This window comes from Gymnogyps californianus, chromosome 9, assembly GCF_018139145.2.
Source record: "Gymnogyps californianus isolate 813 chromosome 9, ASM1813914v2, whole genome shotgun sequence".
Classification (NCBI taxonomy): domain Eukaryota; kingdom Metazoa; phylum Chordata; class Aves; order Accipitriformes; family Cathartidae; genus Gymnogyps; species Gymnogyps californianus.
Genome location: NC_059479.1, coordinates 11,208,026 through 11,223,165, shown reverse-complemented (window position 1 = coordinate 11,223,165; position 15,140 = coordinate 11,208,026). Strand labels below are relative to the sequence as shown.

The 15,140-nt window shown below is 37.0% G+C and overlaps 1 protein-coding gene across 1 annotated transcript in view; it reads left to right on the top strand.

The window, feature by feature from the left end:
- TEX11 (testis expressed 11) overlaps positions 1 to 15,140 on the top strand; it is a 33,696-nt gene that overhangs the window by 6,257 nt on the left and 12,299 nt on the right. Inside the window, exons 7-19 of the mRNA XM_050902050.1 lie at positions 913 to 993; positions 1,889 to 1,974; positions 3,466 to 3,523; positions 4,356 to 4,451; positions 6,034 to 6,115; positions 7,932 to 8,010; positions 8,762 to 8,913; positions 9,654 to 9,739; positions 10,917 to 11,054; positions 11,859 to 11,961; positions 13,073 to 13,197; positions 13,966 to 14,051; positions 14,697 to 14,750. Coding sequence (XP_050758007.1) covers positions 913 to 993; positions 1,889 to 1,974; positions 3,466 to 3,523; positions 4,356 to 4,451; positions 6,034 to 6,115; positions 7,932 to 8,010; positions 8,762 to 8,913; positions 9,654 to 9,739; positions 10,917 to 11,054; positions 11,859 to 11,961; positions 13,073 to 13,197; positions 13,966 to 14,051; positions 14,697 to 14,750 — 1,226 coding nt within the window. The remainder of the gene's footprint in view (positions 1 to 912; positions 994 to 1,888; positions 1,975 to 3,465; positions 3,524 to 4,355; positions 4,452 to 6,033; positions 6,116 to 7,931; positions 8,011 to 8,761; positions 8,914 to 9,653; positions 9,740 to 10,916; positions 11,055 to 11,858; positions 11,962 to 13,072; positions 13,198 to 13,965; positions 14,052 to 14,696; positions 14,751 to 15,140) is intronic.

Genomic DNA, 15,140 nt, shown 5'->3' with positions numbered 1-15,140 from the left:
ATGAACATCATCAAAGCTGTTAATATTACATGCCATCAGACAGAGATCTTTCTATACATGGATACCCTCTCTTCCATGACCTCATACATGCTGCTTTCCACATATAAAGCCTTTAAACAATGGGAGAATCAGTATAAAATTATAAGATCTGGAAATAGTGAGTTCCATGACATTTGATGTTTTCTTTGAAGTCTCACCCTCTGGCATCATACAATGAGGCTTATAAGAATCATGGTGATAATTATTAAAAAAAAAAAAAGCCTAGTGCAATATGAGAAAAGTCTGAAAAAGTGCTAAAGGTTTTCTAGGGGGTCAACAACACAAATTACAGTAATTCGAGGTAAGTAATTTAGAAATTCTAAGTTTTGTGAGGCATTGTGCCTGACTGAAGTTTCTGAGTACTTTATCAATGCCATAGAGTATTACAGACATATGAGTGTAAATATGAGAAAATGTAGTTGCCTGCATTTGTTGATAACACCACTGACCTCAGTAACTAGAAGGAGAGTACTATCTCCAGAATTCTCAAGAGCTTCCCTAAACAGGCCAAAGCAGTGGCCAAAATTTTTAATTTGATCATGGAGACAAAAGAGGACCTTAAATTATTGGAGAGGTGGTTTAAGAGTTGCTGAACTATTGTATCATCTTAACATCTGAATGAACTTGTCCCATGCATCTGGCCTTTTCACACTACCTAAGGACTGCAGTGTTTTTCTGGATGTCTTTATCATCTGGCAATATGTAGAAATATACAGAATTACTGTAGCACTGTAAGGACAGATATCTAATCCCAAACCTAGCTTTACTGAATGTGAAAAATCCAAGTCCTATTTTAGAGAATCAGTCTTTCAATGGATTTTAACGACAAGTTGCTCACTAACAGTTTGTTGGCATGCTTTACTGCTTTCTTAGGCAGTTGCTCAAGGGGATTTTCAGAAAGCGGTGATGTGCGTGCAGCGCTGCAAAGATATGTTGATGAAATTGCCAAAAGAGGTAAGTGCAATCATCCCTTCTTTATCATTCCAAACTTTGAAAATCTACTTTCCTCTCTATATGTTAAAGAATGACGTATACCATATAACATTTTGAAAAGTGCTCTGAACTGCGTATCTCTTCTGTGGTTGGTTGCTTCTTTGAGATTTTCTTACTAAAAATTTTGCATGAAAACAGCAGGTTTTTTCTTTGTCATGGTTTTAACCCCAGCCAGCAACTAAGCACCATACAGCTGTTCGCTCACTCCTCCCCCCTCCCAGTGGGATGGGGAGGAGAATCGGGGAAAAAAGTAAAACTCGTGGGTTGAGATAAGAACAGTTTAATAACTAAAGTAAAAAAAAAAAAAAATTAAAAAAATTAATAATAACAATAACAATACAAATATAACAACAACAACAATAATAATTGTAATGAAAAGAAATGTAACAAAAAGAGAGAAATTAGACCCAAGAAAAGACAAGTGATGCACAATGCAATTGCTTACCACCTGCTGACCGATGCCCAAGCAGCGATCCGCCCCTCCTGGCCAGCTCCCTCCAGTTTATATACTGAGCATGACGTTCTATGGTATGGAATATCTCATTGGCAAGTTTGGGTCAGCTGTCCTGGCCATGCTCCATCCCAGCTTCTTGTACACCTGCTTGCTGGCAGAGCATGGGAAACTGAAAAGTCCTTAACTTAGGATAAGCGCTACTTAGCAACAACTAAAACATCAGTGTGTTTTCAACATTATTCTCACACTAATTTTAGTGTGTTCAGTATCCCCTTGTATAAGGTCAGAAGTATCTTTAAAGTAAAATGCATTTTAAAGAACCTGAGACTGGAGTGCTGTAGATCTAATGATCTAATGATGTTTCTACAAGAACGTTACAGAAGCAGCAGTCTTTTATTGCAGGCCTGTTACCTGTCAATCCTCTGTTACAATTTTGGAGTGGAAACCTATGAATGGAAGAGGTATGAACAGAGCTCCTTCTGGCTCAGGTAATGTGCAAAGGCAAAAAAAATAAAATCCTGCTTTTGAGATGTAAAAATATGTGTGAAGGAGACTGGGGAGCAAGCGAAAGTAGAGGTTTAATTAAAAATGTAAGAATACAAGATTTTAGCTGAACCAAATGACCTGAGCAGATTCTTAATGACTGTCTTACCCTGTTGCCTAACATTTATGTCTTCTTTCCACATTGATTTTCATGTCATTAGAATTAAAGTTGTCTTTCCATGGTGCTTGTCAATTCTCTCCCTAACACTTCTTACAAAGAGATTATTTTTATGAAGAGGCCTTTCCCAGTTCTTGTGCCATTCATAAATGATAGTGAAAGGATTTGAAAACTTTGGAAGAGAATAGATGAATTCTTCTGACTGGTTTTAAATGGATTTGTTTTAGACAATATTTGAATGTCTCATAAAGGAGGTGCTTCGTAGAGAGCAAGTCCTTGACTGATGAAAGACACAAACATCAAGGTGAAAAAGGAATAATTAGAGATGGTTTGGGTAGGATCCAAATAAGTAATGTGGTACTGCTAAGGAACAAAAAATATAGGCTATTGGGAAGAGTATCCTCATGTCAAGGCCACAGCCTCAACTGAGAAAATTTGTTTTTGTTTCTTCTTGTTGTTTTTCTTTTACATAGAAGAAAATGAATGGCAACATATCGAATTCAAAATAGTTATGGTCACATATGTTGTCAAAGAGGATTTGTAGAAATGCTTAGCATTAATTACTGCTGGTGTTTTGGAGATTATTTTATATTTTATTCTTGTGGAAAATTAAATACCAAGTCCGATGACAAAATTTGAGGAGGAAATAAACCTTTGCAAAGTGCAAATGATTATCTGGAGAAAGAGATCTAGCTCCATCTAGTGGGTTAAGATTTCCCTGTACTGAGAATATATTAGATTAGGAAACAAATGCCCAGTTATTGGTTTTTCTTTCTAACAGTTCTTCATTCATAGCATTTGCAATTGAATCTGGTTTTGTGGAATTACCACTGCGTTTTCTCCTGGGTGGTCCTTTGTGCTGTCATTTAACTTTTAGAAAAAGAATTGGGAATCATGACTCCCAGGTTATGTTTCTGTCTCTGCTATTGATTTGCTGTGATCTTGAGACCAGGTCATGTATAGCTTTTGTGTATGACTATATTGTATATCAGGTGAGAATGAGAACACTTGCTCCTTCAGAACCCCTATGGTTAAAACTGATAAAACCTACTGAAATGTTTGAATAGAAGATATTACAGAAGGTGGTGCAACAGGTTGAAGAAAGTGATTGAGTACAATTTCTAACGTGAGGATTTAGAAAGAAAACAAAATTTTTTGTTCTCCAGTAAGAGTGAGTAATGAGATTAGTTTGTGTGATTTATGTGGTTTCTAACTGGTTAAGAAGTGGGAAAGGATAGGAATGTTGCGCGTATCAGAAGACTGTCTGAATTTATCTCTGTCATCCCATTTAATTCTAACTTTCACTTACCATTGATAGCCAGAGTTACGACATTGGGAAGATGGACGTGAATTATTCTGTTGGCAAAGAAATGCAGGTAAGAAATAGAGAAATTGCTGTTTCCAAGTAGGAGGATTTTGTTAACCTGACTCCACTGTATCTTCTGCCTCTGCTGTACCAAACCTGAGCAGTGGTTCTTTGGCCTCCTCTTTAGTATTGTCTGCTATGAAGTTTGGCAGAGTTGCAAGTTCAGTTGCTATGAGCGTCAGTCTGAGAGTTCGGTCACTGATGGGTGCCCTTAAATCACATTTGAATCTACTATTTCACAGAAATCAAATTGTAGAAAGTAAGGCTGAAGTAGACCCTGAAAGGCCATGTCTTCTTCCCTTCCCCCTCTTCTTTCAAGGCATCATCAGTTACATCTGTGTCATTTGTGATAGATGTTCATCTGTCTCATTCATAAGGCTGTTACTCCCTTTACTACCCACAGTGGATATGGAGAAGATTTTAATCTCTTCCTTTTTATATAAATCATTTATATATTTGAAGGCCATTATCATGTATGTCTTTGTGTTGGTTTTTTTTTTTTTTCCTCTCAGTGAAGTGTGTACCTCCTGTTCCTTCAGTTTCTTCTTTCATTCTGTTTTTTCCAGGTCTCTGATTTTCCTTGTTACGCTTCTGTTCTCCTCTGAACTCCAGTTGACTAATGTCCTGTGTAAATTGCAGTGCTGAAGACTGGATGTGCTTCAGAACTGAGCAATCACTTTATATGTCTGATACCAGGCAGGCATTCTTTTGACTCAAAGAGCTTTTATTTTTCATGACCTTAAATTTTAAGTCTTTTGTATTCATATGTATGTTCATGTGTGGCTATTTTTTTTTCTGCTCTTCAGATGGCATTTAAACTTCCCATTTGTTTTTCTTTCCAGGCTAAAGTGCTGCGATTGTTAGCTACAGCCTATTTTGAGTGGGATTGCAATCTGTATCTTGACAAGGCATTGAAAGCTATAAGCTTGGCAAATCAGGTAGTAATATGTTACTGTATTTATGGTGTGCAATAGTCAAAACTCAAGCATTTATTAACATCATAATATGGACCACATTAATCACTGGTGTGTTATCCTTGACATCAGACAGAGGTGTTTTTTCTTTGCTTTGGTTTTCATACTCATAGGTACGTTTTGGTGTTCCCAGCTTTTTTATAGAGATGTAGATGTAGAGCTGTCTTGCTGCCTCATATCTGTTAATAGTGAGGTCCTTTGATAATGATATGACCAAAATTTCTCTGGCACATATTCATGAAAACTGCAAACAGAATAAACTACAGTGTGGTCCACCTGAGATTTATAGCAGCTGGCTTTTTATGGACCAGACCTTTTGTCTTGCTTTGGGTTATAATGGATATGTCCATACTACATTTTGAGTCCTCATCTCATTATCTGTACAAATATTTGAGCAAGTGCCAAACAGAGTTCAGTTTTGAAAGCGGTGTAGCCATGCTACATCAGTCTTATTTCAAACAGTTAATTTAGCTATTGCACTTTACTAACATGACTGTATTTCTTCTGGAACCTGAAAAAAGAGCTGTATAAACATACCAGCTACCCTGAAGAAAGTTCATATATCTCTAAGCAGTCACTACAGTGAGGTCTCTTGCTCTTGTACAAATTCCGTTTCCCATGTAAAGACTTTAATTTTGTGCTTCTATCTTTTCAGGTTAGTTAGTGTAACTTAAATTTGAAAAATGTATATTTGTCTTTGGTTGACCATTTTAAAATTTCCATTATCTGTTTCATACAAAACAAGTTTTAAGTATAAAATCCTGTTTTAAATGAAAGCTCAAATTCCATTTTCTGCATGCTGTTAAAACTTCCAGACAGATGATGATGCATGTGCTTGTGAGATCAGGATAAAAGGCAATGTATTTCAATCATTCAAATAACATGCTACTACAGTATCTAAGCCCTTTGCAGTTTTTATTGTATTGACTTTCACAAAACCTTTTGAGGTGGAAAGTCTTTTTATCATCATTTTTGATAATGTATGTTTTGATATTGTATGAGGGTATGGACAACTAGCAGAAAATTTTCATTCTAGAGTCTGAAATGTGCAGTGTTTTAGTGAGAGCTGTAGTATACGGTCTTCATTATTTCCATTTGCTCCCATTGTTGTTCTCTCCTAAATTTCATATTATTATAACCTACTTTGAATTCTGGTCATATTAATTCTAGAGTAATACAGCCAATTCACACATAGAAAAGCAGGAAATGTTTCTGTTGTTCAGTATTGTTCAGCTTCTATTTAAAAGTATCCGAAATGGGCCACAGCAAAACAAGAATCGTGTATCTCTTGCTTTCATTGTCCTCATGGTCTTTTGGCAGTATAAGAATAAATAATAAAGATGCACATTGCATTTAAGAAGAAAATATTACCATTATTGCATTTAAGAAGAAAATATTATTGCTTCAGTCATTAAAATGGAACTGAAGAATACAGTGGAGTGTACATGATTTCCTGATATTTGTCTGTTATGAATGTGCTAGACTCTCACAGGACCTGTATTCTACAAACAGCTGTCCAAGTAATGTATTGTTTTTCATTGTGCAGGAGAATTTGCATCCAGCAGGGTTTTTTTTGAAAGTTAAAATTCTTCTTAAAAGCGGAGCATCAGATGAAGATATCAACTCAGGTATCACAGCTCTGCGTAGGTTTCATAGTAAGGTCATACTACTCCATATCGAAGAAGACGGCCTGAGTTGTAGATAGAAAAGAAAAAAAAAAAAATCCCTTTTTTGTGTGTTTTAGAGGAATCTTCATTAGCTAAATGTTGTTTTGGTTTTGGAATGTGAGACAGTAGTCAGTGTTCGCAGAGGAGTTATCCAGGTGCTAATGTAAGTTTGAATTAAGCAGGATTTTATTTTTGTTGAGAATTTAAATAGACTTGCTGGAAATAGGGAAGGGGGAAGACTCTGAAGCCTGTTAGAATGAAGACAGTGAAAATATAGCAATGTAAAGGTATGGTTTATTTTAGACATATGCCTAAGGTTACTCAAAAAGACTGAAGGTGGATTGTCTCTTAGGCAGTCAGCATAGAAGAGAGACTTGTGAAACATTGCTATTCTCTGTGTGTGATTTTGCAGATTTTGGCCAAGAGACATCAAGTGCTGATCAGTGTGGTGGTGTAAACCTGTGTTACCAGAGTTTATTTAGTTTATCTAGGGCATATAAACTCTTTTCTCCTTATTTCTCAAACTTGTAATTTGAAGAGAACTGATTTTTCTGTTGGCGTGAGAAGAGAAGAAAGTTTTTGGGGGGACTTTAATATAGAAAGGCTAATGTATCAGGAGAAATTTTATGTCCATAAATAATGAAATCGTAAGGAAGAGAGGCTTTGTACTTTTCATGGTTGTAAAGCATCAGATGCGTAATGAACGCTCTGAGAAATAAATGTATGATGAGATGAGGAATTTCTTGCAGAGAGCTGAATGGTTTGAATGCTACCAGACTAGCAGGAATGGAAACTCCACTTCAGATTGCTCCTGGGGAATTTCAGCCAGCTTTCAAGTGGACAGTTATTAAAAAATTACCATTGCAATAGTTGGCCTCTGTTCTGCAGTTTGAATTGTGAAGCCATAGTGTTCCCTATCAAAACGCATTCTGCTTATATTTAGTAGCATTAAGACTCCAGTCAGTTTTTCAAGCAAGTTTATTAATGAGTGAGCGTCTGTCTTCTCTTGTATGGCTGGCAGAAAAGAGTATTGTGTCCATGCACTGCAACTTCTCTGTCTTTTGAGTGAAGGTTCCTGCTAAGTTTTAGGCATTTGACTAAAATCTTGTATTGTGCACTTGTACACAGGTGCCTTAGAAATGCTTCCTTTAACAACTGTTACAGTTATGTCCCTATGGGTTCCTTCTCTGATCTCATCCAAGCTACAAATGTATAAATCTTGCTATTAACCATCCAGCACAGTCTAGCAATTTTTAAACTTTATCTGAGTGGTCTAAAACTGGTACTTACTTATCAGCACCAGTCAACTCAACAGCTAATGCTAAAGGCATTAGGCTTAAGTAGTTTCCATTGCAATGTGATACCACCACACAGCCTGAGCACTGGCCTCAGTCTTAAGTGGTTTCTGCTGGATAAGGATGAGACATTTTGATGGAAAGCAGCTTCAGGCAAAAGTTTGTGCTACTAATGCCTATGCTGTTCCTGTTTAAAGAGACAGAGGGCTAGAATTCCAAGGGCTATCAGTCTGTCACCTTTCTGTAGTACTACATTAATTGTATAATGAAAGGAAAGTCGAAGCACAGTAGACATGTTTTATTCTTCCTTTTGTTTTAGAACTATTATATTGGGGTTTTTTGGTTTTGGTTGGTCCTGTCCTGCCCTCCCCCCCCCCCCCCCCGCCCCGCCCCCCGAAGAAGCCTTAAGAGGTAAATGGCAAACTGAGGAGTTAAGTGTCTAAGTTGATTAAATAATCTCAACTGCTTTGTGTCCTGTCTAGCTGTTGCAGAATTCCTGCACCATGAGATGTCTTTAGACTTTTGTTTGAATACTGCCAAACTGCTGCTGGAGCATGGAAGGTATGAAAGCATCACGAAGTGGGGTGAACACTGTATTTGGGCTTTGTAGGTGTTCTGTTATAAGCAAAGAACATCTATTATACAGTGATGCTTTATTTTAAATAAAAACTCACAGAGGTAGATAAACAGTTTTAAGAGGGAGCCTGTCTTTTCTATAGCAAGGTGATACAGATTGTGGCAGCAGCAGAACAGGGTGTGAAATAATGTTGAGTGGCAATTTGCAATGCTGTAGCCTTACTTTGGAATGATTAAGATTCTCCCTATGAAGTTTTAATATATATCTGGAATAATACATATGTGAGTCTGGAATTATCTGACTGAAATCTTTCTTCCATATTAACTAACCAACCTTCAGAATGAAAGAGCTTAGACTCCTAGAATCATTCTTGTGAAAAACAGTATAAGGATGAACAAGTTACTGCAAAATAAATTGAGGCATGAAATTTAGCACTGTTGAATGCTCCATCATGATTACCTATGTATATGCTTCTATCTTGCAGTAAATTCTTACTCTTTCATTGTGAGGAGTAAAATCTCTTGTGAATGCTGTGAAACAAGCATGTGCTAATAGGAAGTTACTACTGAATAGATGAACTGCAGTAAATTCATACCTTGACTTGCTCTGTCAGTGTGATTGTGTGCCAGTAGTATTAATGAGAAGCATGCTGTACGGTGTGATATGTTATTCTTTAGAATGGAAAATTAACAGCTCTTCTTGTGCAGCCTCTTAAAAATGCTTCTGTATGAATAGGGAATCAGTTGGTTTTGATTTTCTGAAATCTGTTCCTGAACGATTTGAATCTTCACCTGACCTTGGAAAATTTACCCTGCTCCACATCGAGTTCCTGTTGCAGAATAAGAAGGAGCTGCTTGCTAAGCAAAAGGTTGAAGAAATTATTATAGGTCTGTATCCATCTTTTGCTGCTGTTTACTGAAAGCCGGATTTAGTTGGCTAAAGTCTTGAATTCTGGTTTTCACTTTTTTGCTTATTCTCATCTTTCTTTCTATTTGTATCTGTTTTCCCTTATGTTTTTTTTTTGCATGGCAACTCTCAACTTCCATAACGAATGAGAGTCATGATAAAGCGCAGGGTTAAATTCACTGGCTAGAATAATTCCTTCTTCTTAGTGTAGACTGTGTGTGACTGATACATGTGGGATTAGAAACATTTATCAGAAGTTCTGTGTGATGTTAATACTTTGTCCATCCAGCCCAATGTGGTTTTGTTTGTCAGTATTAAAACAGGTTGCATATCCTTGTTTGAGCAGCTGAGTAACAGTTTCTTTTTCAGGTCTGTTGCATCTGTAGCACTATAGTATTTTTTGACTGTTAGATCTGCTGGAAATCAGACCATATTTTACGTAGCATCGAGCTAGGTGCAAGACCCACATGTACATTGTTCAAGCATGAAAATATTTCTTCTCTTACCCACGGCTTTTTGGGGGTTTTGTTTGGTTGGTTTTTGTTTGGGTTTTTTTTTTCTCAGAAGCAGGGTATGAAACACTGGGTCCAGGCTGACACTATTGCTGTGCCAGTGGTTTTTGATGTAGGCTATGGGACAGTCTTTCTCAGATAGTTCTTAGGAGCTTCTCTGTGTGCTTCTTAAAGTTCTTGTAAAGTGATGATTTGCAGTATCTTTTCAGGTCATTATACTGGGAAACAGCTGTTGCCTGAAGCCTTGAACCAGCTGCACATCATCTTGTGGGACAGAGCTGCCAAACACTATGAGGTTTGGGACCAAACAGTAGTAGTGTTATTTGTATCAGTGAAAGTGAAGATCTGCTTTTTCTGACCTCTTTGGTGTGTCTGTTTTTGGTTAGAGTGCAATCTGTTACTAAGATCACTGTTCTAGTTGGCACTGGTTTTATTTTCATCCAGCTGGGTGCTGTTTTCCATTACAACATCAAGTTTCAGGTAAGCCTCATCTCAAGGTTTGTACATGGGAACAGTTATGGCCAGAACTGATCAGCCAAGGAACCTGTGCAGCCCATCATTCTGATTCTGTCCTGGGAAGGGTACAAAAAACTGAAAATATTCTTTACATTGAGCTGTCTATTTTACAGTTCCTACTCTCTGATGGTCAGTTGTTGCTTTAAGAAACACAAAGTGTTATAATTTTTACATTGATTTTCTTTTTAGCCTATATAAAGTAGCTTTGGATGCTTACATTGTATCTTAGTTCATATACATTTGTACTGTGAGCATATGTAAGTTCAGTTATTCAAAACCAGATACCTTCGTATTCTTTCAGTATTTGGAGAAGATGAGCTCATGTTCTACTCTTGTATTTCTGTCATACACTGGTTTTCTTGAATATATAAAGAAAAACATGCCATTTTATTACCTCTCACCTGTGTAGTCAAGAAGGAATTTTGCTCATAACACAGGTTCCTTCCTCCTCATTTTAAAATAAATTCTCCGTCCAAATTGGAACTATAGTTGGGGGGAGCAGCTTCAGCATAGTATCATCAGGGTTCACAGTCTAAATGGGATAAACACTTTGTCTTTTTCTCTCTGTTTCGGTTGCTTTGTATCATGAAGAGAGAGGTTTTTTGAAGTAATATTTCTGGTTTGTATTTAGTCATAAGAATGTCCTTTCTGGGTCAGATGAATGACCCATCTAGTCCAGTGTCCTGTCTTTGATAATGGCCATAAGAATAAAGGAAGAGTAGGAATAGGTAAAGTGTCAGTTCTCCTAATGAATATTACCTGTGTTGTGGGACCAATGATCGCTCTTCTGGAGGAAAGGTTACACTAGAATATACTTGATTATCTAAATCTTTCATTTCCTATGACTTTTTTTTTTAAATTTGGGAAAACATAGGCAGTTTAATTACCCAAATAAGGATTTGGGATTTTTTGTTGGGGGTTTTTTTTGGTTTGTTTTTTTCTTTTTAATTTCCTAGGCAAAAAGCTATTCGGAAGCTCTTCACTGGTACAATTATTCTGTCAGCTTCTACATACCTGGGCAGATAGATCAGAACTTGGCTAAGCTGCAGAGGAACATGGCTTCTTGCTATCTTCATCTGAAACAAGTTGACAAGGTATATATAATATATATGTATACATATTTATTTGTTTGTTTATTTGCATTGCTTTTATTTTTGTAGCTATGTCATTGGGACTTAATTTACATCTTTGTTACTGTACCTCTTTTGCTTTGAGAGAGGGAACTGTCTTTGCCTATCTTGCATCATCCAGCAGAGATTTTGTTTGTCATCTTAGCTGCTATGGCATCATCCGGCAGAGAGATGTTGTTGATCATCTTAGCTGCTGTGGTGGCCTCTTGTATCACCTATCATTCTAATGGGGGAAACAGTCCACAAGTTGTGTGGCCATGCCTCAGTATATCAGGTTTCTTCTCAGATTAGAGGTCCTCCTCTCTTCGAGACAGATGAGCCCTGGCAGGAAAAACGTTTGACATGTCTCACTAGAACTTCCCACAACAGTGTGTTAGCCCTCACCTTTGCAGAGAAGTGCACCTGCTTTGCCTATCTAGGCCTTCTGGTTTGGGGGTGTTAAACTTCACAGTTCAAAGTGACAGAAGGGAGTTTAATTTTTCAGCATTCTCAGGGCTTCTCTTGGTTTCTGACTCTGTAGCTCTAATTTTGAGGAATTGGCTTTTTCCTCAGTCTGGTCATTGTCAGCATTTGGTGCCATCTTCTGCTCTTGTCACTTTTCTTTCCAGGGAGGATGTTGCCAAACCAAACTTCTTGAGTAATTATGTAAATATCAACAATATAACCATTAATGTTTTGTGTATCTTTTTAGCTCTTTTCTATTGCAAATTATATTACTGATTTCAAGATGTCATTGTACTGATTTCCTTTAATCTCTTCTGTGAATAGGCTAAAGAGGCAGTTAAAGAAGCAGAGAGGTGTGATCCAAACAGCATCTTTACTAAATTCAGTGTCTATAAGATTGCAGTGATGGAGAAAGATACTAATAAAGGTAGAACTTCAAAGCTAAAGGGTCCACTACAAGGAGCAGAAGTGCCGAATATATTGGAAAATACTAAGCAGATTTGGACTGTTGATCTTGAGAAAGACACAATAGAGGGTAGCTAGAAGAAGGGTCTATAAAGGCATTGAAACTGTCAGGCTGTAGATTTAAACTGTCAGAGTGGGATGCTTTTTGCACACAGTATGTAAGATGTGGAGTCCATTGCCATATCTGATATTGTCTGGATGGATCCTCTGGCTAGGAAGTCTCTAATCTTCTCATGGGCAGAAGCTATAGTAGCATCCCAGGGTGAGAATCACTGTGTACTTACTGTTTCTAATATTCTTTTGTATGCATGTACAAGATAAAAAAAGGATACTGAGCTAAATGAACCTTAACAGAACCATTATTGCTGCTCTTAATTTCTGTGGACAAGTAAAGCTTGAAGTTACCAGAAAATACATGAATTACTGAGATGACTTACAGAATGACATATCTCTGTAGACACTTTCTTCTTTATAATGAGTTCTGCCATTTCATATTTTAACGAGAATCTTAGCTCAAGTAATGAAAATTGAGAAACACAGTCTATACTTACTTAGAATACAGAGTAACATGCAGAGCTTATTTTCCGATGAGTTCTGTGCCAATAATTGTTCTCTCTACATCTTTTTAATGACAGCATAATTTGTTCACATAATATAGAGCGGGAACCACAGCACAGTGTGAACATAAAAGCAGCAGCACGCTTAGCATAAGCCAAGATGTGGGAACTTGGAATCACGCCCAGACAATGTATTGGAGAAAGTGTTCTGTCTTTGGTGGCAAACAGTTATTTAGCAGAACAAAATTAAGGATGTGAGATAGAGTTTCATTTGTATGGCATCCTTGTTTCCTTAGATTAGTAGCTTGGAAAGCCTTTTGACACCTCTCTAGGAAGAAATGCATAATTGTGGAGAAGTGCTTGTATAGTCAGATTTTCTTGTCTTGGTTTTTCATATTAAAAAAAAAATTATAGCCTTTCATAAGTTATTTCTAAAGCCTCATTAAACCAGTAGAATTTTCCACCTTCCAATTGCTTCTATAAAAAACCTGTGATTTTTCCCTATGTATATTTCAGCTGTGGAAGCAGTTATTGAAATGGGAAAGCTAGCAGAAAAGCCATCTCAACATGAAGACAAGCTGAGAGTGGATGAAAATATAGGCACTAACCTCCTGAGTTTAGCTGCCCAAATTGCTTTAGAGGTAGAGCAGATAACGTTGTCTTTACTTTGCTTTATTGATATAAGTAGGACAGCTATAACCTCTGTAACCTGACCTACTTTTAATATTTCTATGTATTTTGTGCATTTCTAAGTATTTCATGCTTCTGTGACCAAGGTCTCACTCAAATGTGTTCTGTAATGCAAAGCAGAAATTGATTTTACATATAAAGAAATTGTATTTTTAAATATTTCTTCAGGAAAATAAAGGATTCTGAGTTATAAACGTTGGTATCTGGAAACGAGATGGTGTGTTTCTGTAAAATTCTCCTTAGCAAAATGTTACGTCTTTTTCTGCCTCCGGGATTTGATCTTTGACGTGCTAGGGGGAACCTGTGTACAAAATACACATAAGTCAACAATGAAAGACTGAAAAGTCAATTGTCCCTCCTGTTTGCCTCTTGGATGCTGACTTGAGTAATGCCTGAACTGGCTGATTGCATTGGCATAATTAGAAGAGGCTTTTTCGTTGCCTTTTAGGGCTTTCTTCATAGCATTGTAAGGCATGATAGCCTTGCCAACTTGTACTGATCCTGTTCTTGCCATAGGCTCTTTGTGCACGGAATCGTATGATCTCTCCTTATGGTTTTCTCTTGACTCTGAGGCTCTTCTGTGCAGAGTCCTTTGTTCTTTTTCCTGCTAGTAGACTGCACAGACTTTTGGAATACGCTATTGCTTTGGGTTTTGGTTTTTTTTTGGTGGTAACTGAGGTAGTGCAGTTTATACAAAACATGTTTTAATTTCTTTTCAGAACGAACAACAAGTTGTGGCTATCAAGGCTTTGGAGTATTTGTCTGAACATTTACAAGACTGCCGACAATTATTTGCAGCTTTAAAGTGAGAATTCAAGATATTTACAAGGAAAGAGAAATTTTTCTGGTTTCTTTTTCAAAAAGGATTTATTATATTGAGGAAGGTGGAAAACAGAGTAGATGAAAGATTAGTTAGCAGTGGTTTTGGTGCTGCAGATGTACCTCAAGCCTGAACTCTTAGTATCTACAGGTGTTCTAAGTCTCTCCCAAGCAAATCATATTAGTTGCTCTGAATTTTATGATTACACTGTGATTTGAACAGATGACCAACAGTGACTCTAATGAGATTGCAACAAGGTATTTGGTGAAAATAATGGTTCGTTTGTATCCTCTGATGAAGCGGTATCTTCTTATTGAAATATTCTATCATGTTTATAAAAACAAATATTGTGAGACAGATGTATTTATTCCAATGTTTGCTTAAAGCCTTTGTTGAAGTACATTTATTTACTTACTATTACATGATTTAACGAAGTGATATACAAAATAAGGCAATAGGGTGGGAGATAATATAATCTTATTCTCAGTTTGACGCTTTGAATTCTTCTGTGAGTTCCATGGGCTGATAGCATAAGGAAGAAAAGTGGGATACTTTCTGGAAAATTAGGACAAAGTACACTGTTGGAAAAAAAATTCTTGTTTCTTCATTGCTTGTTTTTCTCATATTTAGATGTTTGGTTCGTCTTATGTTGTCAAAGTTCATGGCAGAAAATGAAGAGAAAAGGTGAGTCCATTTGCAAAACCATTTTCTTGTTGCGGATATGTTGTACAAATGGTGTAGTATTTTCTTGCTGGGCTTATCTTCTTGCAGAGTAATCCAGAGAGTAGTTTTTATGCTGGTAAGAAGTCTGCCCAGATGACTTCCCAACTTGACCTAATGACATCACATAGGAACATCTTTTCTACTTGTATAGCCTTTCCTTTAAATATTTGCTCTTTGCCTTCCTCTTTTATTAATGCGTAAGACTGTCAGGTATTTTTGATGGGGAATGTGAGCTAAGCAACCTCTTTAACTTTGACACTAGGATGTGATATCTTTCAGAAGTTCTGAGTGAGAACTTCACAGTGGGACCTCCCTTGCTGAAGACTAGCCACTTTGCAAATGGTGTGTTGG